The sequence below is a fragment of the Aedes albopictus genome, chromosome 2, assembly GCF_035046485.1.
Source record: "Aedes albopictus strain Foshan chromosome 2, AalbF5, whole genome shotgun sequence".
In the NCBI taxonomy this organism is placed as follows: domain Eukaryota; kingdom Metazoa; phylum Arthropoda; class Insecta; order Diptera; family Culicidae; genus Aedes; species Aedes albopictus.
In genome coordinates, this window is record NC_085137.1 from 395,899,215 (window position 1) to 395,924,145 (window position 24,931).

The following is a 24,931-nucleotide window of genomic DNA, read 5'->3' on the forward strand; positions in this document are numbered from 1 at the left end:
GACTCAAGGGACCGACGACAATCGCTGCGTCCGAAGGGCCGCAATCTAAAAAGACCAATCAATCTCGAAATCAGTCTTTGCGTCAAATGGAGCGGGAGCTGGTTGACGATCGAATGCATTTGTCCGATTCGAACGACAGCGACGAAATAGTTCCGATAGTTTCGCGGACCGGTCGACAAACGGCCGGACCGAACACCTACCCGAACAATAAAATGTCCAACATCTACTCTGACTCGGACAGCACCGATAAGGATAAGACTGATAACACGGCAAGTGACTCGCAGCAGCATCCGTTCCGTACCAAAGCTGCCATGAAGGAATTCAACTTGGCAGAAGCCGATCGACTGAAGCAAAAGTCGCTCTCGCCGGCCAAGTCGTCGAAGGCATCGACAGCGGTTGTTGCGCCTGTTGCCACAATCACCCCAGCAGCTCCTCCAACAAAGGCAGAAACTAAAAAGCTAGCCTCAGAACCTGTTGTGGCGCCAGCAACATGTGGAAGCAGTACCAGCAGTGGTTACGCTTCTTCGAATAAGCTTGCTAAAGAACCAGCAGCGACGACAGGTAGTGGAAGGAGAAAGCAGGACAAGGACACCGCAACCAACAAACAGCAGAGCAAACGAGAATTCATGGCTGACTTTCTTGTGGTGCCTCAACGTGAGGCTGCCAAGAAGGCATCTGAGAATATGATGAAGACGAACCTAGTTCCACCAGTGCAATCAACCTCGCAGGCGCAACCGGCCGCTAGTGGAAGTCAACCACCAGCAGCTACCACCGCAATCAGTAATAGGAAAGATCTGAAGGAAAGTCGAGAGCCTGCCCCTATTATTAGCAGTAGCAGCAGTAGCAGTTCCAGCAGTAGTAGTAGCAGCAGCAGTGGAAGTACAAGTTCCGTTGGAAGCAATAGCAGCAGCAGTAGTAGTAGCAGCAGTAGCAGCAGCAGTAGCAGCGGCATAAGTACCGGAAGCGGGACGAAAGATGCCGAAAATAAGTCTTTCGCAAAAGCTGTCAAAGAAAGTACATCGGAAGCACCCCAGAAAGCAACGGCTACTGCCAAACGCAGCAATAGTAAGGCTGCAAAACAGATCCAATCCGCTGCAGCAGTGGAAACAACACCCAAAGTCGCTGCCGACAAGGATCGACCTGTGGAAAAGGATGGCAAACGAGAGAAATTGCCTGCAAAAGAACGTGTGGTACAGAAAGAAAAAGAACCAGAGGAACCGGAAAAGGACAAATCGGCCATCGAAAAAGCACGAGATCTCGCCAAGGAAGCGTCACTGTTGGAAACGTTGGCATATGTGCCGCAGAGGCAGGCAGCGAAAAAAGCCGCTGCACTGATATGCGACAAGAAGAAAACCGCCGAAGCGAACGCAGGCCAACCAACAGTTGCGCAACCCCCAACCACCCCAGAGGAACGCCCAAACAAAGCGGCGGCAAAAGCGCCAGTGTCGACTGCCGCCAGTCGGAAGGAAGAAAAGAAAGCTTCCACTCCTTCCAGCAGTTCCAGCTCGGAAACCAGTTCGTCGTCGTGCTCAAGTTCAAGCAGCTCGGATTCGGATAGCGACGAAGAGGAGGAAGAATCAGTCAGCAAGAAGACACCGGCAGCTCCCTCAGTGCCCACGAAGGCCGCTGTCAAGGGTGCACCGGCGTCACTTGCAGGCAAAGCGACAGCCACGGCTGCCGCGAAGAAGACAGACCGCCAGATGCCCTTTCTTGACAAGAGTAAATCTTCCGAGTCTGGTTCCAGTTCTTCCTCGTCTGACAGTGATTCCGACTCCAGCAGCAGTCAAAGTGATGACTCGACGCGATTACAAACAAAAGAAAATCGAAGAAAATCAGTATCAACAAAGCGAGAAGCTAGTCCTAAGAAACAAGTCGGTCGAAAGGAAGCCGAGCCCGGAAAGAAAGGTGCATCATCCACTCCCGCCGTTCCCGCAGCAGCACCTGGAAGCAAATCGACTACAGCCACACGTGCAACTGATAAGGCTTCAGCAGCCGCTAAAAGAGAACAATCACCACCATCACTTCCGACCAAACCTTCAGCTGCTTCAACAGCAGCAAAGTCGCAGCCGAGCAAGACTTCACCCGTACCAGTCGAACCTCAGCCGCCAAATAGCAGCAGCACTGAGGCCGCAAAGTCTACCCCACCCGCAAAGGATAAAGTGTCTAACGATCGCACCCGAGCTGCTGACCTGCTCAAATCGGGAGATCATCCTAAGGGGGGTGCCGCTGGTGGCAAGATGATCCCCAACCGACGCAACTCTTGCCTCGTCACGCCAAACGAGATCAAGCCTCCCCCGCCAGCAGTGGAAGCCCTCGCCACCAAACCAGCGTCCATCCGGGGACGAAGAAAGTCCGTCTTCGTGGACTTTGAGTGGGAAAAGAAGGAGAAGGAACGTCTAGCAGCCGAGGCCGAAAAGACGATAAAGGAGGCACAGCAAAAGAAGAAGGCTGCAGAAGAGAAGCGAATAGCGGCGGAGAAAGCAGCAGAACAGAAACGATTAGAAGAAGAGAAACGGTTGGCAGAAGAGAAACGACTGGCAGAAGAGAAGCGATTGGCGGAAGAGAAACGATTGGCTGAAGAGAAACGACTTGCAGAAGAGAAGCGATTGGCGGAAGAGAGGCGACTTGCAGAAGAAAAGCGGTTGGCTGAAGAGAAGCGGATAGCAGAAGAAAAACGATTAGCTGAAGAGAAACGGCTGGCCGAAGAGAAGCGATTGGCGGAAGAGAAACGGCTGGCAGAAGAGAAACGATTGGCTGAAGAGAAGCGACTTGCAGAGGAAAGGCGACTTGCAGAAGAAAAGAGACTTGCGGAAGAAAAGCGACTGGCGGAAGAGTTGCGATTAGCAGAAGAGATGCGAGTAGCTGAGGAGAAGCGACTGGCTGAAGAGAAGCGCTTGGCAGCTGAGAAAGAGGCAGAAGAGAAGCGATTAGCAGCAGAGAAGGCAGCGGAAGAGAAACGTTTGGCAGCAGAAAAACTTGCAGAAGAGAAAAGATTGGCTGCCGAGAAAAAGGCGGAAGAAAAACGATTGGCAGCCGAGAAAAAAGCAGAAGAAAAGCGATTGGCTGCTGCTGCTAAGAAAGCTGCTGAATTGCAAGAAGCTGAAGAAAGGCGTGTTGCAGCTGCTGCTGCAAAGGCTGCGCTCCTTGAGAAACTTATGGCAGAGGAAGCTATGGCGGCACAGCAGAAATCTAGTCGGAAAGAATCGGAAACAGGTGTGCTGGTAGAAACTGATAGGCGGAAACGCGATAGAAGTGGCAGCCGTGGTCGACCTGCTTCAAATGCTCGCAGGGAGAAGGACGATATAATACTCATTGATGATTCTTCGTCACGCAGCAGTAGTGGCAAGAAAGAAGAGGAGGCAATGTCACGGGAAAGGATAATGAAACACATGGGCGAACTATTTGATGAGGCCAAACCCTCTGCTGTAACACTAGACGTTGCAACCGTTAAAGATAACAAAAGCGATCAATACTCAAAGAGTCCTATTATTAGTGACGTAATTAAATTTAATGCAAATCTAAATGAATTGTCTAGTAAAAAGGATATTATTGAACCATTCGGAGAAACCAAATTTGAAGATAAAACGACAAAAACGAAAGAAGAGGTTCGATCGGTTAGTCCAGCGAAGGACAAGTCTAAGGTTCGGCTGGCCGACAGTAAAAAAGACATCGAGATTATTTCGCTGGTTGATGATTCACGGTCTAACGATGGTCGTGATGTAGTAATCGTGGAAGATGGTTCAAACGATACAGCCGCCAAGATCGAGAAGGTCGGCGAAAGCATCAAAGTTCAAAAGGATAAAAGTGCTTTGGCTGATCAATCGGTGATGCCCGTGGACATTCCTCCAGTCCCTATCAACACGATCGCATCGTCCGTTGAGGAGAAGAAACAGTTTGAACTGGAGTCCTTGGCAATGGCCGCTATACCACAGGAGGCAACTGCTGTACCTGTTACGAGTGCATCGTTCCAGCAGCCTTCCAGCATGGAAAACATTCCAACTACCGCCAACAGTATGAGCAACGTTATGAACAATTTCGTTAGTAGTAGTAGTAATAATAACAATAGCAATAATTCGGCTTCCAACAAGGATGCTGGATTAAACACAACCGGAGGAGGTTTGTGTCCGTCGATATTCGACTTGCTGTTGCCAACGGAAGGAGAATCGGTAACAGATGATACGTTCGGTTTAAATCCACCGTTGAACTTCCCCTTCATGGAGGATTGTAAGGAGGATACTCAGCGTGAAACTTTGAATCTGGTTGAGAAGTTAAGGCAGAAGTACAAGAAAGGATCGAGCAGCGGTCAGGAAGGTAAGCATGACGATGCAAAAGATCGATCGGACATTATCTCTCTGGATGATGATGCTAAACTGTTCGATACTGGCAATCAACATGCCGGGCTCGATTTCAACACAACCGGTAAAGACATTCCTGCAATTGCACAAGCGCTTGAGAAGAGCAAACCATTATCCAGCAACGACATGGAGTACTTCAACAAGTTCAACACTAGCGAAGATGTGGAGAATTCGCTACATCACAGTAAAAAGAACCTCAAAGACGATCATCTTGACCATCTTACAAGCAGACCATCCGACGAACGGTGGGTACCCCCGTCAATGTTACAGGATCACAATCAACAACGGCATCATCAGCAACAACCTCCAACTACAATGAACGATAATCGTACGATGCATCAACAGCAGCCTCCGAGTTGCATGGAAGCGGCGGCGGCCTTGCTCAACAGTCAAGCTTCCTCTGGCAATCAGAAGCATCTAAGCTCTCAAGTGTCCGGACTATTTGATGCTATGGTACAACAGCAGACCAATCATCACCAACACGGTCAACTCGACGACATCAATCACCTGCACGGGTTGGACTTTATGCAGACTATCAAAGGTGTTGCGAATCAGAACGAAACTACCTCACTAATATTCGATCTTCAGCAACAAGCCCAACAGCAGCAGCAGCAGCAACAACAACAACCACAACATCCTCAACGTCGGTGGAATGACTTGGTACCAAACCAGAAGAAGCACGAATGTTCTGTTATGCAGGAGAAGGAAAACATGCTTCTTAAGCAACAGCAACAACAGCACCATGACCTTAATGCGAACAATCATCGAAACAAGCTCAACGATCTCAACAACTTCATGGACATTCAAAATCAACTGTCACAAGGTCAACCCCAACAGCAGCAACAACAACAACAACAGCCAAACAACACCATCAACCCGTTGGAGCAGTTCAACTTCAATGAAACCACACAGTATCCAGGTGCGGTGGCGCTATTTCCCCCGGCCAATGTACAAGTTCCTTTTCCGTCTCCCGGGACGGCCATGTTCCCACCAAATTATGCTTCCAATTTCCAATCCGGGAAACAACAGCAACAACCTCATCATCCAATGCTGCCAACGGCAGCTGCTGGTGGCCAACCGCAGCAGCAGCAGCAACAATCGCAGAATGCTCCTCAACAGCCGCAACAATCGCAGTCTGTACTTGGTGGTGGTGGTAAACCAGACGACATGGTAGTGCCGAATAGTTTGTGTGGCGCCACCTTCACGTCAACGTCACACAACATCGCCCTAACGGAGGCGATAGTGTCGCCACCTACACCTCAACAGCAGAAACAACCAATGACTCCACAGATGGCGGCAGCGTCTCCACTGGCAAACATGGTTTCTCCTGCCAATCAACAACAGCAACCAACACCGGAGCATAATTTCATGATGAATCATTCGCCAGGCATGATGGGACCACACACTCCGCAAATGCAACAGCAACGAACACCCCAGCAGGATAGTTCCGGTATGCTGCAATCCATGGACCAGAGTGCTTCTAAGAAGTCGCCTACAAAATCTTCACGGTCTTCCTCTCGGATACAGCAAAATCAAGTCCACGAAGCGACGGCCCTTGGGCACATGAAGTCACCGGCCAACATCAGTCCCGGAAAAAGTCCGAAAACTCTCGATCCGAAGCAGCAGCAATCGCAGCTGTCGCAGCCATCCTCAGTGGTTGGTGGGAAGCTTATCGGAAAGCCCGAAGGCAGTGCTAAGCGAGGTCCGCGTGGCCCAAGAACCAACAGCCAAAGTCAACGGGGCGGTGCTGCTGCCAAAGGTAAAAACGGTCGACAGTCTCGTGGTGGTCGACAACAGATCTCCTTCATTCCTCAGTTACCTCATAACGACTACGATTTTGTAGGAGGTACCATACACAACAAGCTCATCGGAACCGTCTACGATCCGGACTTTGATGACGATCTTGCATGCAACAGCATGGAGAAGCTTCGTGATATGCGCGACCGCCGTCGATCAATCGATTGTCGCATGCAGGATTCGTATCGAGCATCGCGTGAACCGTCCAAATCGCCTAAATTTCCAAATCTCAATCTGTATTCGTCTCAGAACACTACCCTTGGCGGTAGTAACAAACAGAACCGATCATCGTTCACTCCGACATCTATGCAGTCGAGTTTGGGTTCCGGAATGGTTCCGGGTGCGGATATCAGCGTAACGCAACCGAGTGTCTCAACGCGGCTTCAGGATATGGTTCAAACCGTACTACCCGGACCGGTGGATATGCGAACGTACAACAGTGGGTTCGACTCTTCGGCGGCCAATACGGACGCGTTCAACAATCATTTGCTAGGAGCTTTCGCCAGTGGAACGGCCGATCAAACGCTAGTCGACATCGATGAAGACATGGAAAATGAACTGCAGTCGGCGTTGAAGGCCAGCAATAACAAAGTGGACAAAACGCTGGCTTCTGCAGCGGTGACCCTGTCGGCGGTATCGACCGAATCTTCGAGTACGACGACAACCCTGACTAATTCAGCAGCTGCTGCTCCGGCAGCAGTATTGACGGTGGGATCCAGCTTGGTGGAACCCGTTGAACTGCCTCAGGAAGAGACGAATGATTCGGATAGCATCATAACGACGAAGGTGTCACTGTCCGACTCCAGGAACATCATGAAGTTGAAGATCAAGGGACCACTAGCGCAAATGGATAATAGTTCATCCTCATCGACGGCAACGCTACAGCAGTCCAGTGTAATGGATCCTAGCTTGGCGGCACCCATTATGTCGACTCCCATGATCGGCGCCGGTGTCGGATCATCGAACTTGCGGCGAATGCGAAAGAAGGAACTGCTACGACAGTACTGGACCCAGGACATGAATCACGACGATCAAACCGGTCTGCAAGCCGTAGACCAGATTCCGACATTGTCTTTAACAACGTCAATCAGCAGGACTGTTGGCATACCGAAGGCAGTGGATTCCTTGTGTTCGATCCCCACAAAGGACGACTACAAGGACTACGGCGGAGTAGACTTCAAGAAGCGGAAGAAGCTCTCGTCCAATATGTCGCGAGAACTGCGTGGCCTAGTACCTACGGAGCATGAAATCATGGAAAGGCGAAGAAGCGTCGGATCAACGGGAAGCAACGGATCGAACAGCAATCTGGCCGCAGATGTTTCACCGGTGGTGAAACGAAGATCCAGAACCAACCGAACCAGCACAGTGGTGACAGCTGTGAATCAGCCGCAGGCGGCTCCAAAACTAAAAATCAAAATCGGTTCGGACGTAGTGGAAGCTTCCGGATACAGTGATCGCATTCGACCACCCAAGAAGCGGCTGGCTTCCACCTTGCCTCCGCCCAGTTTGGAGGATCTTCGTCGCGATGCGATGATGTATGCCGAGCAAATGATGTTCGATGATGAGGATGAGGGCCGGAAGTCCAAAAAGCACAAAAACAAAGACAAAGAACGCGACCGAGAGCACAAAAAGCGCAAAAAGGAAAAGAAGCACAAGAAGGAAAAGGGCGAAAAGGTGGACAAGGTAGAAATCATCAACAAATCGGATGACGCTCCGCGGATTGTGATACGATTGGGAGTGAAGAAACCGCCGGTAGCGGATGAACTGATGAATGCTACGATACCGGACCCAACCCGGGGTGGACTTAACTCTCCGGAGGTAGATCCACTGGCACTGGATCCGCCAGAGCTGGATAACGAGAACAGCAACTCTAGCGGTAGTGGCATCACCAAGCCGCTGATTACACCGATCCGGCTTAAACTCGCGCGGAATTCTGTCGGTGGAGGATACGTCATGTCATCGAAGAACAAGGATTCGTCGGATAAGGCAGCCGTGTCGGCATGTGAAGAAACCAAAACCCTTAACATCGTGGTTCCGAAGTTGGACATTCCGATGAGCAAGGAAATGATCGACTTGTGTGCTACCAATGTGCCGAGTGCAACAAAACCTAGTTCAGATACAACTTCGGCCTCCACCGAAAAACCCTCTTTGTCTAGGACGGCCTCTCCTTCAGTGTCTGACCCAGGGGCATCAGTCGACAACAGGTTGTCCGATTTGAACAAATCCCTCGGAATGGACCTCGGTGCAATGTCTTCGTCATATTCCTCTTCCACATCGTCTACCGCCGCCGCCACCATGTCTTTCAACAATTGTCTTGCTACTAGTGCTAGTGGAACGGCTACCGTTGGTGCGTTCAGTTCTTTTGGGCCATCAGCGCCGTTGGTAGGCCAGCAATCGCAACAACCGCAGTCATCGCAGCAATCGCAACAACATAGTGAACTCAACGCCACCGGTGGTGGTAAGGACTGCGAAGTTAGATGACGGTTAGTGTAAATATGTTCGTGTAAATGTTTCATTGTTGTGCTTGTCGCGTCATCCCAGTCACACACACACAGTCATCAAGTCAAAAATTGTGAATAGTTTGTTTTTTTTTGTTTTGTCTCACTGTTGGTACTATATATATAATTGAGAATATTTTGTTTTACCGCGTATTGGTCGTGTATAGGTATATAGTTGTCTTTGAAAGAGACGTCCAGCGAAAAAAAAGAAGAACGGCTTAACAAAAAAGAAAATGTGAAAAGGGAAATATTTTCCCGACCCCCGATCACTTTAAAGTGTATTTTTCATAGCTTTTCGAACACACATCTACTTCCTGTTTTCTGTGAGAGAGATGATGGTACATAAAGTTTATTCTGTTTTAGAAGTTTATTATTATTATTTTTGTATAGGCTATAGGAGAAACCATTTGTTCAAATGCAAACACAACTTAACCGGTTAAGGAACACATGCAATAGCAAAAGCTAAACACACACACAAACTCTCAGTCCTTTCAAACAATAGGCGCATCGGAGTTGTTTCATGTTTTCGATCATTGTTTTGGATTAAGTGGTATTTATGGTTCTCTATAGGGATGCATATTTAGATTCCTAATTAAAGGTGTTTAAAAAAATGTGTAAATTAATTAGGCCACCCTAAGGTTCATTTAAATTTGCCTATAGTTCAACTAAATTTATACCCTAATTGCCTCCATAGTCCATATTATCCAATTGAGCTATACAGGAATCCTGTATAAATTCTTTCCAGTATTTCTTTCACAAGTTTTCTCGCTATTACTCCAAGAGTTTATCGCAGAATTTTTCCCGGACTTCGTTCTGCGTTTCATCCAAAGAAATATTAGTGGAATTTTCCCAGGATTTGACTCGGGATTTCTACAGGAGTTTCTCTTAGGATATTTTTTAGATGTCGTCACGGAATTTCTCTCAAGTTTTGTATTGAATATTTTTCCACGATTCCTTCCGGAACAGATTTCCCATAAAGTTCTTTTAGATATATCTTCCAGATTTTCTATACGTATTATTTTATTTATTTGGAATTTCTGCTACAGTTCTCCAAGGTTTTTTTTTAGGATTTTTTGTTGACTTTTCTGCAGGAATTCCTCCAGAGGTTGTTTCTGTATTGCTCTCGGAGTTTTTCACGGAATTTGTTCCGAAATTTCGAATGTAATTCCTTTAAGAACTTCCCGTAAGATTTCTTCTATAGTTTCTACAGGAGCTTCACCCGGGATATTTCTGAAAGTTCTCGCGGAATTGCTCTTGAAGTTTCCCCGGAGATATCTTTCAAATTTTCCACCGGGAGTTATCTTAGAAGATTCTTTCCATTGTTGCTCCTGGGATGCCTCTCCGAGTTTTTGATAATTCATCCTGGATTTCCTCCGGAGTTTCTTCTGGAGTTCCTTTTTGAAAATTTGCAGGAGCTTTTGCTGATATGTTTTATAGAGTTCTTCCTGTAATTTCTTTCAGAGGGGTTTCAAAGGTTTTATTCTAAGTTTCCAGGATGCAGTGATTCACCTCAGATTCATTTAGAGAATTTCCATAAATTACACTAACAGTTGCTTCCGGAGTTTGTACAGGGACTTCTCTTAAAAGACTCCATCCGGTGTTGCTTTCGGGTTTTCTTTTAGAATTCTTAGGATTTATCCTAGATTTCCTCCCAAGATTTTTTCCGGGATTTCTTCAGGAGTTCCGTTTGGGATACTACGAGAGCCTTTACTGATATATGTAATACAGTTCCTCCCGCAATTTCTTTCATGAGTTTTTTTCGGGATACTCTCTGGGACAACCTACGAAATTCCTGGAGAAATGTCGGAACACATCCAGGAGAAAACTAGCGAAAAACTCCGACAAAACCTATTTAGACATCTCGAGAAGAACTTCGGAAGTAATCCTGAACACTAATACATTTCGGAAAAATGTTCTGGGAGTAATTCCGGAACGAAATATTAGGGAAATTCCAGAAGACAAATCGCGGAATCTCTAGAAGAACTTCTGCAGGAATCACGCAAAAACCCTGATAGAAACATTTGAAAAGCCATTCCGGAAAAGCACTAGGAGAAATTCCCGAAGCATCCTTAAATACATTTTTGGAGGATCCTCAAACTTTTGGGAAGCACTCCGATAGAAATCCCGAAAGAAACACCGGAAAAATCACGGAAGGAACTTTGGGAGCAAATCCGGGGAAAAAACTTCTGGATTGAATCGTGGAAGAAACTTCTGAATAAATTCAGTAAAAAAATGTTTGCCTAATACTTAGTTCAATTAATAACCCAAGAAACCCAAGAGGAATCGCTGGTCGAATTCTGTGAGAAGCTTCGAAAGCGGTAGAGATCCAAGGAAGAGTCCCGGGAGCAATTCAAGGAAAACTCTCGTGTACACACAAAATTTTTTGAAATGCTTCCAGCACAAAAAAAAACAGCAAAACAAATTGCTGAATTTCAGCAACATTTTTGCTGAATTTCAGCACAACGTTGCTGATCAACTGTCAAAATTGCTGGATGGTTCAGCAAGTTGAAAAATAATTGGAATTAATCCAGGAATTCGATTTCAGGAAAAACCTCGACCTAGAAGATACTGCCGAAGGATTTGTAATAGATTTTTAAACGCTTCAGAAGGAACTGCTGGAGATATCTTAAATATAACTCCTGCACTGCCGTTCTACGCTCGATTTTCCCATGTTATATGGGATTCCCATATGGGACAATCGGGCGTAGAACGGCAGTGCAGGATTTAGACAAAAACTTCAAGAGCGTTCAATAAGGGAGATCCTGTAGGATTCAGACAAGAAACTTGTGGCAAAGTTCCTAAAGGAACTTCTGAAGAATTTTCACAAGGAGCTCCTGGATGAAATCCAGAAAAAACTTCTCGAGGATTCCCAGAAAAACCTCCTGCAAAATGTCCAGAATGAGCTCCAATAGGATTTTCAAAAAGAGTTCCGGAAAGATTTCCAGCAGAAACTCCTGAAAGATTTCCAGCAGAAACTCCTGAAAGATTCCTAGGACAAAGCCTTGAAGGATTCCCCACAAAAAAGCTGGAGAATTCTAAGTAGGAACTTCTGTAGGATTTCCAGAAGACATTCTTGGAAGATCCCTAGACGAAATCCTGGAAAGATTTCCAGTGGGAATTCTTGGATGAAGTTTTCTAGGAACTCCGAGTAGGAAACTCTGGAACTTCTGGATGAATTTCAGAAGAATTTCTGGAGCAATTTTAGAAAAAAAAAACAAAAAGTTTCCTCAAATGCTTCTGAAGAAACCCCCAGAGGAATCGCTTGAGGAATTTCAGAAGATCTGGGTAAATCTAACAAGAATGAATTTCAATCCCCGTAGAAACTGCAGGAGAAGTTTGAAATGTTATTTCTCTAAAGAACTTCAAAATAATTCTCCTGGATCTCCTGGAAGAATCAAAAGTAGGGTAGAAATATACTTCGTCATATGCGCTAATTCCCGTCATATTAGACGGAAAATAGGCAATAATTACAGATATTCCGACTTACATTTGCCAATGGCTTATCAGATGGGAGCAAAAAGATGTAGACTATCAATAACCAGCCCCTATAGCACTGGAAATCGAATAATTCGGCAAAATTTCACGTTTCAATTTCACATCACTCACGAGTTGACATTTTTACTCGTTTTACAAAACTTCTCCATCCCCGTTCACCTTCCCAGTAGTCACGAATGGCGAAAGAAAGTTCTGTAGAATTTCCAGTAGGAACTTCTGCAGAATTTCCAGAAGACACATAGGGAATTTTCCCAGAATAATTCCTAAAAGGATTCCCAGTGGGAATTCTTGGAGGATTTACAGAATGAAGTATTCTTTGAAGAAACCATCGGAGGATACCCAGTAGGAAACTCTGGAGGAACCACGAAAGAAACTTCTGGAGGAATCTCAGGAGAATGTCTTTCAGGAAAAAAAAACTTTAAATTTCCTTAGGTTATACTTCAAAAACCCTAGAGGAACTGTTTGAGGATGCTCCCGTAAATTTCAGCTGGAGATTCCCTCATGAATTTCTTTTGGAGGTTCTTCCAGGAGTTCCTGCTGGGATCCTTCCAGAAACGCTTTCGGAGAATTTCAGTATGGGTTCCTAATGCTGATTCCCTTATAAAGTCCTTCTGGGGATTACTCTAGAAATTCCATCTGAGGATTACTTCAGGATTTTTTTCTGGGGATTCTTCCATGATCCTTTATCGATTCATTCTACGAAATTCTCCAACAATTCCTTCAGAAGCTGCTTTTGGGACTCCAACAATATTTTAGTCTGGGAGTATTCCGAAAATTCCTTCTAGGAATTAATCCAGGAATTCGATGTACGGGAAAACCTCTCACCAAAAATATACTCCTGGAGGGTTTCTAAAAAACTACTGGAAGATTCCCATAAGAAACAAGAGAACAAAAATCAGAAGGAACTGCTGAAGCAATTTCAAAAAGAGCTCTTTCAGGATTCAGACAACAACTTCTAGATCGCTCCGGTTTCTGAGGAACTTCTGAAGAATTCTCACAAGGAGCTCCTGGAAGATTTTCAAAAGAAACTTCTATAGGATACCCAGAAAAGCCCCCTGCAAAGTATCCAGAATGGATCCCAAAATGATTTCCAGCAAGAGTTCAGCAGAAACTCCTGAAAGATTCCCAGAACAAATCCTTGAAGGATTCTCAGAAGAAAGTTCTGGAGAGTTCCCAGTAGGAACTTCTGCAGAATTCCCGAAAGTCACTTAAGATTCTCAGAAGAAATCCTGGAAGGATTTGCAGAATGAAGTATTAACTCCAAGAAGTATTAAGTATTGAAGGAACTCTTGGAGGATACCCATTAGGAAACTCTGGAGGAACCCCAAAATGAACTTCTGGAGGAATCTCAGAAGTATGTCTGGATTAATTCCAGAAAAAAAGCATAACATTGCCTTAGGTACCTCTAAAGAAAACTCTAGAGGAAATGCTTGAAGAATTTCTGAAGGAACATCTGAGTGAATTTAACAAGAATGAATTCCAATCCCCGTAGAAACTGCAGAAGTATAAAAAGCGATTTCCTTAAGGAACTTCTGGATGATTTACAGATGGAACTTCTGAAGGATTCCTCGAAAATTTCCAGAAAGAACTCCCAAGAGAATTCCCAGTGGAGGATTTACAGAAGAAACTTCTGGAAGATTCCCAACTAGAAACTCCTGGAGGATTCCTAAAATGAAGGATTATTAGAAGGAACATTTCATTTTTAAATTCCTCATAGAGTTTCTACAAGGATTCCTTCAGGATGTCCCACCCAGGGTTTTTTTTTATCAGAAGTAAGGTAGACATCTACTTCGTCATATGCGCTAATTCCCGTCATATCAAACGGACAATTTCTTGACAAACTTCCCAAATTTGAGAGTTTCTGCTTTCTCAGTTGCTCCGGAACATCAAACTCTTGCTGAGCGGCGAGGAAGAGTAGCCCCGGAAGTTTGCCTTGACACATAATGAGACAATGAGACTTCAATGATGAGAGAGTTGAAAATCAATTCGCGACGTTGTTGGGTAACGCCATTTTTTCATTTTTCGAAAAACTGACAGCGATAAAGAACAGTGGAAACACTCTAAAACTACTTCTACCTAAATTTTCAAGAAAAAAATACTCAATAAGTATTTTTTTTTTCGATTCGTGCTTTGGCAAATGCTGTTCAAATGAATTAACAATCTCATTGCAACAAATCTAATGTTACATCCTGGCAATCAGGCACAGCCCGACAATCCGTACTTTTTCGGAAACATGAATAAACTCTGATCAACACACATACAGCTGTACATAGTCAATCAGGAGAATTTTAATTGTAGCATAACCACAAGAAACAAAATATTTAAACCACAAAAATAGGAGTAGAAAACTTTAAAGTTTAATAAAACAAACTTAGTTAAACAAATAACAATATACAACAAAAAAGCAAAATGAAACAAAAAAAAACAAAAATCGAAAGTCTAAAACTGGCATGCAAAACAAAAACCCGTATCCCAATAGCAAAGGAAAATAGAAAACAGCAAAAACCGTTTCAAATTTTTACACACACCAACCGAGAGCAGAACAATCTTGTTTAAAACTTGTTGAGACATCATGTCAAAAACCATACACAAGGAAAGTGCATCAAATAATCTATAGGTAAAAAAGAAAGTAGTATAGCAAAAGAAAAAAAAAAACAAAAAAGGAAACTGAATAAAAAAGAAGTTAGGAATCGCGCGATAGAAACAAATGTGAAACAAAAAAAAACAACAGAAACAAATGTGTATGAATAACCAATCGATCTCGAATGAAGACGTTGCCGTTTACCTAATGATACGCGTGTGGTTTGCGTGCGAGCGAGATTGCGATAGCGGGAGTGTAAGCGTGTGTTGTTGTTGTAGTGGTGCCGCCTCCGCCGGTCGGGCTCAGTGTGTGTGCGTGTGCGTGCGTGGCTGTGCTTGTATAGGTGTGGAATAAAACAAACAATGAGATTGTAGATGACTTCCTCCTTGTGGGAACAACTCTCCCTTCACCGTAGCAACACTGTGTAAATAGTTTTCATCATCAATCAAGGGTTATACTTAAGGGGGAGAGAGATTGTTGCCCGAACCGACCCGTGCGCGCCGAGTGGTTCCGCCCCTCCGGTGTACCGCCTCCTGCTCCTCCTCATCCTCCCCATTCACTAGGCCCCGACCCCCAAAGGGGAAATTGCTCCACTATAGCTGAACTAAGCGGGGAATCCACTGTGTAAATAAACCATAATTTGGGAACTGTGTAAAGCTGCTGCTAGTTTTAAGGAACTTGTTTTTATATACATGTAAAACAGTACGCAACAGGAATTCATTCATCTGTTGAACCTATGTGCATGATGTACAGTTATAGTAGTGAAAAAGTGGGAAAAGGGAAGATAGGGTTAAACGACCCCACACAACAGTAGCTAAAATGAATTATAAGAAGGAATCCTCCTTGTAATACAATGATATGGAGTATACATAACAATTGTGACAATGAAGCTAGCGAATGAAAGTAGGTACTTTTAGTTGCTATTAGTATTAATTTTTGTGTCGTACCGATTACTATTTTTCGTGTCCAATAAGCTATTTAATTTATTTATGAAAAAATCCCCTCCTTTGCAAGATAAGATTAGGTATGTAGACACTGAAAATACAGCTATTGTAATAAAAGTTAGTGGTCTCTGGAAGGAATCACACAAACACAAAGTTCCCTTTTCAATTCAAAAGAAAAGGGAACGCCACAAGTTGACTATTTTAAAGAGGACAGCGATGGCTAAATGAATCGTAACTATAAATGTATTATATCTTTAAAACAGAAAAAAAAGTTAGATGATAACGAACGTGCGGCTGCGCACGTGGAAACAAAACAGAAACAGTAGTTGAATTAAGGAAGTAACATGATTAAAAAAAAAGATAACGCAAACATTATCTTCGAGCACGGCTGCACAGGCAGCGAAAGAAAACACAAGTAATATAAAGAGAAAGGTAATTTGTGAATATGAGTAAAAATTCTCTCTTAGTTTCTTAGAACACGTACACTACCCGTCATAAGTACGGACTCACAAAAAGTATTGCAACAATATTGCATCACCCTGACTCACCTCGATATCTCCAAAACCTGAGGACTTACAAAGATGCTGTCTTCAGGAAAGTTATTCAGAAGACCAAAAGCAACAACTTTCCTGAAGGCGGCATTTTTGTAGGTGTTCTGGTTTTAGAGATATCGAGGTGAGTCAGGGTGATGCAATATTGTTGCAATACTTTTTGTGAGTCCGTACTTATGACGGGTAGTGTAAATGTCAGATATCATGTAACAAAACATTATTATTAAAAACCTGGAGAATTCAACATAGAGAACGTGAAGAGCAGGGCGAGAGAAGAAATCCATTGAGAAAAACGCAATATATTTTTATTTTTATTTTATATTTAATTTCATTTAAATCTCTGTAAATTATGGAAAATTTACGACAAAAATCAATATAAATAAATTATTCTTAAAAATACATAATTGAAAAATAATAATTAAACAACGAATGTTTTCTTTCGACACACTAAAAAGCCCTAATTAATCCACCCATCGATGATAAAGCCTTACTTGAGCGTCCAATACAACCAGTATAACACATCAGCTGCATTTTGGTCAGACATCTTGAATTTCTGATCAACATTTATGAACTCCGGGCATCTTCCACATATGTGAAGGTCAATGGCGTGCGGAGAAATACAGTACCTTCTCCCGTCATGTGCAACGACTGTGATGGACACTTGCTGACAGACAAAACAGAAGAAGTTATGTGGTACTCAGGAATTACTGAGTGGAATCACAGTTTTTTTTAACTAAAACGGTTTAATTGGCCTCGTAAAGCCTTCGGGCGTCTAGGCCTTTAAAATAAAGAAATAAAAAAAAATGCATCAAAAGTTAGTTAAATAATCTATTTTCTACATAAGCCTCGATATCTCATTATAAAATATGGTCATTTTTCATAGGAAAACTTAAAAATGACGTAGAAACAATAACAATATGGCAACACTGGCTTCAGAAAAAAAGATGCATAATACCATACTGAAAAAGTGAGCATCAGAAGCCATGGAAACCTCATCCAAGAAAGATATAAAGGATTTATTGGTTTTTAAAGGTTTGAAGGGATTGTTTATACTAAATTTATTATATATCGCTTATTTCTAAAGATAAAGCAAAAGTTTCTTCGGCAACATTTTTTTGCATGATATTATCTACAACTTTGCCGAAGACACCATTTAGTTATCGTGGCTTATGTAGAAAACAGATTTTTTTACATTTATCTAACTTGTGTAAACTCATCAAAAACAACTTTGCAGTACATCACATCAATGGTGGCTGCTAGGTGTAGAGAGCACTTCGAAGTATTGTTGAACGGTGGGAATGGCAGAGCGACAGACAGAACTTGAATCGACAACGTCGGACAGGCTGTGCAGCCTCTAACGCTGGACGAGGAAAAGACAGCCATTAGAAAACTGAAGGACATCAAGGCTGCCGGGAAGGACGAACTCTCGGCTGAGCTTCTGAAGCACGGTAGTGAGCAGTTGTATCAGCTCTTATACCGTGCTATATATGCTAGGTAGATTGAAGCTGAGAGGTCCCGTTCACCCTTTATACACTCATTGCACAATTATGGGTCACACACAATTATTAGTCACTTTTCACTTTAATAGATAAATACTAATTAATTGCAAGCTTTTGTTAGGTACCATCAGGGTACCAGATTCCGCTCATCTAAGGCCAGTTTTTCAGAAAAACATCATTTGTTAAATGACTGGTAAGCCAATTTGAAATGTTTTTGCATTTTATGTTAGTTTAATCTAAGTACAATCAGGCAGAAAACAAGACTTATGTAGAACTTTTCAAAAAAGTATGATTTTATTACAATTTGTGTGAGACCAAAGTGGTCCTAATTCCGCTCACGGACAAATGTATGCCATCTTTTAAATAGACTTTTGCGGAAAAGTGAATTATTTTTGCAACTCTATGTTTTTACAATTATTTTTTCTTGTTCAGTGGGAGTGTATTATAGTGTTTAAACACACTGTGTACTAAAATCGACATATTTTACGATTTTCACGTATTTTTTTGCGTGAGCGGTTATTGGAACACATCAAATTTCCTACAGCTTTTTTGGATCCAATAGCCGCTCAAAAAATTCTACTGTTTTGTTTTTAAAATTTATGTAATTCGGTAAATATTCCATAAAATGGCTTCGCTCTCATATGATTTATATTGTCCAAGAATATCAGTGACGAAAAGAGTGTATTTATGTGTGAAAACTTGATTTTTGCAACAGTGAGCGGCTATTGGGTCATGAGCGGCTACTGGTACACTGACGGTATTATTGTGGATTTACCGGCTACTTGTATTCTACCGGTCGCTTCAGTATGGCCTTCAAAGTAGTTGTTTTATGAAAAGAGGAATTTAAACATGGTTTTAAACATTTTTATTGTATGCGCTATTCCTTATTGCCACTAGCTACTCAGCGACATTCATTTTTTGACAATCAAGTTGATTTTTATACGAAAACGGCTACTTTGTAACGGCTACTTAAGTAACCGGTAGAATACAAGTAGCCTGTAAATCCACAATATCATTTTTCGTTGATAAGTTGATTTATTTTGTGTCACTATACGTATCACACACGGGCTTATACGTCAAAACATACATATTTTCGATATTTTTTTGTTCGGTTAAAACCATCTGTCACAGTAACGCTTTGATTGTGAATACCGGAAAGTGCGTACGTTTTTGTAATTTTCACCGCCTAAAGTGAATTTTACAAGCAAATTTTTATATAAAACAATAAAAAGGAGTTTCAATGAAGAGAATATAAAATAAAAATAATGAAAGTGTTATTTTTGTATGTAAAACGAATCATTTTATGAAATGATTGTTCTTTGAGTGACCCATATTTGTGCAATGAGTGTACAAGAAAGTGCATCGACTGGAGTGCGTGAACTACAGAGGAATAACATTTCTCAATTCAGCGTACAACAGGCTGAGGCGTACAGCTTTCAAACCGATGATCTGTTTTTGATTTCAAGGCGATTATGATCGAACATGGTTTTCCGGCAAAGCTGATTAAACTGATTCGTGCCAGTGCTGCAATTTTTCGACAGGCCTTCATGATAGCGATATTTTGCTTCTTTCATTTTCTCCGTTTTGGTTTTCCTGTCAAAGTTGCTTTCCGTGCTCACACTCGCACGCAGCGTGCTGAAAGCAAAAGCTGACAGGGCTAAATTTCCATTCAATTTTCTGTAGTTGAGTGTTTTCACCCGTGCTAACGTATAGGGCACTCACTCTCACAAGCCACTGCTTGGAGACGAATGGCCTTTCAGCATGAGTAGTGTGTGGATGATTGGGAATTGATCGTGTTGGGTCGTTCACGAATGGAGCTCTCGGACTGTCAGTTCTCACATCGAGGAACTGAAAACGACCACCGCAGTCATTCATTTTCGGCTGAAAAACAGGCACTGAGACAGATATTTTGCAGGACTGATTCGTGCGACGCATGGCGGATCGACCCGGATCATGCTGTAGACGAATTTGTTACTTTAAGTGACGTGCGATAAACATGTAACAGGAGGTGAGCAGACAGATAACGACTGCGGATCGGACCTTTCTCGGTCTGCGAAACCAGCTGAAGTCTCGTTGGCTGTGAACGAAGACAAAGCTAGCGTTTTGCAAGACTCTGGATCTTGCGGTTTGAGAGAAGTTCATAGAAGAGCTTCAAGACTTCAATTTGAAGGTAAGATGCTGCGAATAATACTTGACGGTAAACTGGAGGATGGTATCTGGCGGCGTCGCATGAACTACGAGTTTTACCAAGTATACTGCCCCCACTCGCATAACTGTCCCATATGCATAGGAATCCCAGCAAAGATGGGACTGTTATGCGAGTGGGGGCAGTATACTGTATACATATAAAGAAATGGATGTACTTAAGCGAATGAAACACGGCAGGCTGCGGTGTGCTGGGCACTTAGCTCGTATGCCGGAGGAACGACAAGCTAAAACCATGTTCAATAGAAAAGCAGGAATGGCTTTGCAGTAGGCTCCCGTAAACGTTGACTTTTCACAGTTGAAGACGACCTAAGAACTTAAAATGTTCAGGGCGACTGGAAGCGATTGGCCCAGGACTGAGACCAGTTGAAGTGGATGCTTCATTTGGCGTAGACTCACTGTTGCGAGTTGTAACCCATCAAGTATCAAGTAAGTACATCTTGCCCATACGAAGTATTGTCGAATTACATGATTTCAGAGCCTCAAGCTCCCTAAAACAGCCGCCACGTTGAAATTTAATCTGCTATTTTAAAATTTGCTTCGCTTTTGTTAATTTTCTGGTTCTTACCATTGGACTGGGATATAATCACCGACGAACCGACGTGACAGTGGTGATTCAAAAGTGTCCCCCCCAAATTTAACGGTCGACCACCAAAGCGAGCGATCGCTTCTGTCAAATCAGCGCAGACGCGAACCGTTTCCTATATGAACACACGGGGGTTCGGTGTCGAGCTATCAAATCATCGCGAGCCGTTATAGAGGTGGCGATAGTGTTCGGCTATTTTTCATCATGGCGTCGCGGACAACAAATTTGAATTTATTTGTTCTAGCTGTCACGTCGGTTCGTCGGTGATATAGAGCTTGCTGACGTTTATTCACCTTTCTCTTTCAAACATGCAGGCGGAATAGGATTTGTTGTCATCAGGAAAGGTTTCCCGATGAAAACAAATCCTATCCCGCCTGCATGCTTGAAAGAGAGAGGTGAATAAACGTCAGCAAGCTCTATAATCCCAGAGTTATCTGTTCTTCCGTCACCGTCACGCTTTGAAATGTTTCGTGGAATGAAAGCTACAATAATCATTGCAATATAGCAGTGTACATGTGTCGAATTGGTGCATCATTGTACAGGTGCATCGTTGCATTGGTGCATCGTTGCATTAGTCGTACATCGTAGAATTTGTAAAACAATGTTCTGCTAATCAATTCATCAGTTTCTAGAATTTTCTTTGCATTCTATGGATCAGCACCCTACAACAGTCATTTACAGTCAAAATGTGGATACATGGAAGATCCTAGCTTGGAAGTACATATTATAGACGCTATAGATTCCATAGACTCGCGGAGGTGAAGACGACTGTAGCCAAACTGTCAGTTCGTATAGCCAAACGAGCATGACGTCACGATTTCAATAACGACAGTGGATTGCGTGACGTCATATTCGCTCGGTACACTCTAAATTCACGGCAAAACACACTAAAATCGTATTGCTCAACCATGTCTCCGCGAGTCTATGGAATCTATAGTGTCTATAGTACATATACCTTCTGGCGCTTCTCAATGAGATGCCCAATGCTTTTAACGTTGAACTTTTCGTCATTGAAATCATCGTCATCATCAAACATTTGAAAGCAGTTTTTTCGTTCAAAACAAAAGTTTTTGCTATGAAAATATATTCACTGTACTCCACATGAGGAATATAGTGCAGTGAATATATTTTCATGATCCTTGTTTTGTTTTGCAGCGAGAAAACTGCTTTTTATTTTCCGAAAAATGATGACGAATGCTTGAGCCTTAAAAGGTTTCCTTCTAGAAGATTCTGTGAATAAAAATCATAGATATGGAATCTCAGAGTTGTCTGTTCTTCCGTAATGTTTTGAAATGTTTCGTTGAAATGTCTCACACGGTATGACAGTTCTACAATTATTATCTTTGCATTGTTCCGTCGTGCATTGGTGTACGTATTGTTGCGTTATTGTTGCATCGCTGCATTGGTGTATCGCTGCATTGTTGCATCGTTTCATTTATGCATAGCTGCATTTCTGCATTGGTGCATCGTTGTATGCCTTCATCAATCCTGTAGAAAGCTATCTTTCATTCCAAGAATTAGAACCCTACAACACTCATATTACCAAGGTTGGATACTTAATAGTGGTTTCGCAGCGCGGCGTCACGAACACTAATGCAAATCTACTGGTTGAAAATATACCCATTTGATTTTGCCGGGAACAGCTGATTTTTGTTTACTATTTTCAACCAGTAACTCAAGTAGTGTTCGTGTAATGCAACGTGTACGTACACGCAACACCACTAAAAGCAGAAACCACTATAGTATACATTTTGGCACTTTCCAAAGAGATGTACCATGCTGAGGGAAATATTTCACATATACATTGATACATTAGCCTTCGCGGAAGCTTCTAGAAATTTTCCCACCAGAAAATTTTAGGATTTTCTTGATTGGATAAAAAAACCACTTTTTTAGGAACGTGGCTAGCCATGTTAGGTCTGCTACTAACATATAAGGGAACGTCCAAAAATTACGTCACGCTTTTAGGAGGGAGGGGGGTTCAGTGAAGTGTGACAACCCATACAAACATTCAAGAGGTCTTATACAAAAAGTGTGACATAGGGGGGAGGGGGGTTGAAGATGGGCAATTTTTGCGTGACGTAGTTTATGGATGCTCCCTAATAGCCACCACCTTGATTTTTTTCTGACATCTTGAATTTGCTTGTTACTATTTTATGATTTGGAACTAAATTCGTCACCCATAGGCCTTTTCATGTGACAGATCCGTGCATGCATTTGTTTACAAAGTTTGAACAACAGCTGCTAACAAGAACGTGTCATCTTCATAGAAGAACTGTCAAACGCCCGAACAATCAGCTGATTTAAGACGTCAAATGAAAAGGCCCATAGAATACTTGAGCTTGAGCTTGCTTGATCGCCCGTGGATGCTACTCCAGTATCGCCAGACCAGCTACACTTACACAAGGAACCAATGAGATATCTGTCAGGGACTAAGCAGGAATCTTCAGTGTGTGAGTGTTGGCGATCTTCTATTTTTAGGCGACAATGGCGCCTACCACGTCAGGTTGCAGGTCAATGTGTGGAGGGTGAAGGAATTGATGATTGCAATCATTTGTTTATGTATTGCTGACTGCACCCCAAATTGGACTGACACAATAGTGTGCACACACCTTCAAAGTGTGATTACAGCGCAGGGATACGTCGGATCGAATTGAGGTCTTCGGTGCACTTATTCCTTGTAAATGGAGGAATAAGTGCACCGAAGACGTCGAGACGATCCGAGACAAATGTGCACTTTTATCACACTTTTTAGGCGTACCAAAAAAGTGTGATAGTCCAATTTGAGATGTAGTCTGCAATATCCAAATCAAACCGAATATACCTTTGCTTCCGGTCAAATTCATGCGGATGTCGGAGTGTTGGTAGGGTATAGTTGGCAATGGGTTCACACATTGGTGCGTGGGTGCCAGGCGTAAGCTGATAGATTAGTATATTTAGTATTCTGCGGCACAGTTCGCTAACTCGTATGCGTTTTATGATAGTTTGACACTGTGCTAGAAAAGTTAGGAGGGGAAACGGCTTTTTCAACCCGTTTCTGTTCTAGCGATGTCTATGAACTCATGAATACACATGAATTGTATATGTAGAGAAGGGAAAGAGATAAAGAGCTAGAAAGTACAAAGTAGGAGGAAAGGAACGGGTCAGGGTTTGAACCCAGGACCTTCTGCATATGAATCAGAAGCGGTAGCCGCTAGATCACCAAGTCCGTCAAATCAAACCAAACCAAAATTCTTCAACCATAGAATGATTAAAAAATTGACATAATTTGTACCCTCCGAGCCTTCTTTCAATTTTTTTAATGAACATGTAGCCTTTCAGGTAGACTTTGATTAGAGGAAGGCAAAAAAATGCTACCAGTTCAAACCACATGTTTTTAGCAATCCCGCCGATGCAAAGATACTCGACTTCGCCGAACAGATTACGTTTCTTATCAATTGGGTCTAGCCTAGGAGGGAAGGCTACATCATCGATAACGGGAGCAATAATTATTGTTCAATGCGGAGGCTTTCGCGCTCATTGACCACGGTGTGACAGTAACACGCCAGACACCTTGCTGCAAAGATAAATATCAATAGTCCAATATTTATTCCGTCCGTGGTATTTGCCGCGTCCGTTTTCTCACTCATCGAATGAATCTCCGCCGCCGTGTGTTTTAAATAGTTTGTAGTACGAATTTCGGAGGTGTCTTCCTGCAAAACAACAAGTACCACCCATGGAGTCGGACAAGGGGATGCACTTGAGACAACGTCGCCGAGATAGAATTCGATTCAGGAGAACGGTAAGTAGGTGGATACGATATAGAAGAAGATTTGATACGTTTTTTTTTCACTATTTGATAAGACTCATAATTATAATTACACAGCGCAAAATTTTTTTGGCGCAAGAGCAAACTTATGTGTCTCTGACTGATTTTGGGCCGCTCCGCTGAATCCGAATCCGGGCTCAGATTTGCTCCAGCACCTCAATTTATAGGGCGAAATATACGATTTTGGGCTTTTTTGACTGCAAGCCATTAAGGCGAAACTGGAAGCATTTCCTCATTTTTTTAGATTTTGATTTTTTATTAAATAACGAAGCAATATTTTAAAAATCGGTTTTCGTGCACATGTATAGAGTATGGGTCAGGGTATCTTCTGATTTTTTTTACGCGGTAGAAAATGTTTTTAGTTTTTGCAAAAACCATTTTTAGTGAAATTTTGTTCAAAAATGGTTTCTGCAAAAACGAAAAACATTTTCTACCACGTAAAAAATCAGAAGATACCCTGACCCATACTCTATACATGTGCACGAAAACCGATTTTTAAAATATTGCTTCGTTATTTAATAAAAAATCAAAAACCAAAAATTGAGGAATTGCTTCCAGTTTCGCCTTAAGCATGGAAATATTTTTTTTTATGCAATTAAAAGGCAAATTGGG

At 42.8% G+C, this 24,931-nt stretch overlaps 3 protein-coding genes across 4 annotated transcripts in view; all 3 read left to right on the plus strand.

Moving 5' to 3' along the window:
• LOC115253479 (KAT8 regulatory NSL complex subunit 2) overlaps positions 1 to 24,931 on the plus strand; it is a 598,461-nt gene that overhangs the window by 413,417 nt on the left and 160,113 nt on the right. The window lies entirely within an intron of this gene.
• LOC134288878 (PHD finger protein rhinoceros-like) lies at positions 3 to 16,647 on the plus strand (the record flags this gene model as incomplete). Its single annotated transcript, XM_062854800.1, has 1 exon — positions 3 to 16,647. A coding segment is annotated over one exon (8,631 nt), but the record flags the coding sequence as incomplete, so codon positions are not given.
• The window catches only part of LOC109414872 (protein nervous wreck), a 52,412-nt gene continuing 50,824 nt past the window's right edge, over positions 23,344 to 24,931 (plus strand). For both annotated transcript variants that reach the window (XM_029879313.2, XM_029879312.2), the window contains exon 1: positions 23,344 to 24,292. In XM_029879313.2, the coding sequence (XP_029735173.2) occupies positions 24,227 to 24,292 (66 nt within the window). In that variant the 5' untranslated portion in view covers positions 23,344 to 24,226. The remainder of the gene's footprint in view (positions 24,293 to 24,931) is intronic.